This window comes from Aspergillus thermomutatus (assembly GCF_002237265.1).
Source record: "Aspergillus thermomutatus strain HMR AF 39 chromosome Unknown NODE_620, whole genome shotgun sequence".
Taxonomy (NCBI): Eukaryota; Fungi; Ascomycota; class Eurotiomycetes; order Eurotiales; family Aspergillaceae; genus Aspergillus; species Aspergillus thermomutatus.
Window position 1 is genome coordinate 1 of NW_020798667.1, and position 2,468 is coordinate 2,468.

At 50.2% G+C, this 2,468-nt stretch overlaps 1 protein-coding gene across 1 annotated transcript; it reads left to right on the top strand.

Annotated features, from left to right (window-relative positions):
• Positions 1–505: 505 nt before the first annotated feature.
• On the top strand, positions 506–1,156 carry CDV56_100157 (uncharacterized protein; the record flags this gene model as incomplete). The annotated part of the gene is made up of 1 exon (XM_026753776.1): positions 506–1,156. The coding sequence occupies one exon, from the start codon at positions 506–508 to the stop codon at positions 1,154–1,156; it is 651 nt and encodes a 216-aa protein (XP_026609427.1).
• Positions 1,157–2,468: the final 1,312 nt, after the last annotated feature.

The following is a 2,468-nucleotide window of genomic DNA, read 5'->3' on the forward strand; positions in this document are numbered from 1 at the left end:
CTCCTCAGCTCTTGATCGTTGGATTTTCGGGCGGCAGTTTTAAATCAGAAATAAGAAAATATAAACCCGATTTTCTGCACCTGTGTGGTATTTTTTGATTGCAGAGTGGTGGAGCCCAAGCATTGTTGCTTTTTTATTTAATATTATTTCCAACCCCCGCGACGCCTTATCTGTTGGGATATGCAAGGGAGTCCAGACACCTCCCCGATCGATCTGGCCCATCTATCTATACATATACCCAGATACCCATTCACTGCTGCCACCTGCTCATCCGCAGCATCAACACCATTCACTCTCTGAAGAGTATTTATCTTTGTGATTCCACGCCTCTGGGACACTTCTTCGCCTCTTATCAGAACCGTCTCCTCCCCACTCTCCATACTCTTACACACTTCCACATACTCCTATCTCTTCGACTGCTTCCAACGCGACACCTTCTCCTTGGTATCCCACCTGTTCCAGTTCTACCAAGATCAAGAGAAGACACTCCAAACACACCGGAACAATGTACCCCTGCCTCGCTTTCAGTCACAACCAGGCCAGTATCAGGTCCACTCCGAGCGAAGCCAGCCCAACCCTCATCAACCACGTCTCAGCTATCAGCGACAGCTTTGGCGATGGCTACTTTGGCAACTCCTTCGACTCGGAGGTTCCTAGAGCCCCTCCCCCATCTCTGGACAACGATACTCTACTCGATATCCACCCCCGCAAGATCTCCTTCTCTGGTGTCCTTGGTATGAGCAGCGCCTGTGCTTTCCCCTCTTGGCCCAACCGCCCCAGTCTGCTGAGCTCAGATTCCGAGGGCTCAACTGCCACTGCTTACCTCTCGGACGAGGACCTACTGTTCTCCAATGGCTCTACTTCCTCCTCGGAGTCGGCTATCGAAGAGGAATCCGCTGCTCAGGAACCGGCCATGGGCGCTCATTCCTTGACCACCGAACAACAGATCCAGATGGTGCGCGCTGCTGCCGAGGAAGAAGCTCACCGCGCCCGTTTCCTGGCACAAGTTCAAGCACATGCGCGCGCTCAGCAAGCTCTTCGTGTATCTCAGATGGCTGCGGCAGAAAAAGAGAACACAAAGAGCAAGAAGCGCAGAACTCTCTCGGACAAGAAGAGACGCACGACATTCGTCAGGACCATTTCCAGTCGTTCTTAAGAGCATTGGGGTGTTGTCATCTCATCTTTCTTACTTTGTTACACCATAATCATGATGATACTGTGATACCCCACTGCTCGCAACTTCGTCCACCCCACGTCTTCTCTCCACCACTTGCTTCACCGGTCCTCGGAGTTCTGGCATATCAGTTGCATCGCCACTGCATAGCGCTTTCGATTCTTCTTTATTTTCACATTTTGAACCTCCTTCAGACCCGACCTAATGATCGGCTATGCCTGCTGTCAGCAGATGACGAGGCACCTGCTTTGGACTTTTCCGGAAAGGATGAGCAAAGCGCGAGTCTCTTGGGATGACGCGAGAGTATATGCACGTGCATCACTCAGGGTCTCATGCGGCGACTTGGTTGGTTGGTGAGGCTTACGCGCCGCAGCCGTGCGGAATTTCGCAGTCCGATTTGCTGCCCGAGCTGGGCGGCCTGATTACATAATTTCCCCCTCGCTGACGGCGCATTGCATCCAAAAAAAAAAAAATAAACCAACTGGTCATCCCCCTCCTTCTCCTCCTGGACGGTCTCCGCCTTGTTTTTCTTCTCGCCTGCTTATCGTCGTGGCGTCTCTCCTCTGCAACACTGACAGGGGGCTCTTGCACCACGGATCAGCCTATCATTCTTCACGATCTCACCGCCATTGTGCCAGGCGGTTTCTACCAAGTCATTGTACCTAATGACAATGGTCAATGAGTCACCACCGAAGATGAGAGATGATGCTGTTGCTGTCCGGGCTTATCGTCTTCCTTTTCGCATCCCATTTTCTTTTCTGATTGTTCTGATGCGTTGTCGCGATGGCGTTGGTGGGCATAGCCGGCGCTCTGCTCTCTGGATATTTCGGGCTTCTTCCTCTTCTTTCTTCTTTTCTTCATCATCAGCGAGCATGAGACCATCTGTCCTACCTTGTTTTTTTAGCGCTTGATATCCTGTGTTTAGATACCCAGTCTTGTACTTTGGTCACATCCTGTTCTGGCGCCTCATACCCGAGCCTGTTACATGACAGCTCTTGCGTTGCTTTTGTGTTCTGGTCGGATTTGAAGCGCACCTGCTAGCATAGCATGCACCACATCGCATAGCATAGAATAGCATAGCATAGCATTGCAAATAATATTAATTCAGCTGCATATGTTGAATCTCTTCCATGCAAGTAGTTGAGAGTAGTGTAGTCTAGATGATAATTCACACCCTCAAAAGATGAAATGCAATCAAGTGCGACAATCATTATTCTATTCTATCCTACAATAGGAAAAGAGGAATCTAATCTACAACCCCTTCCCAAGTAACTCCCCCCCTACCTCCCTAATC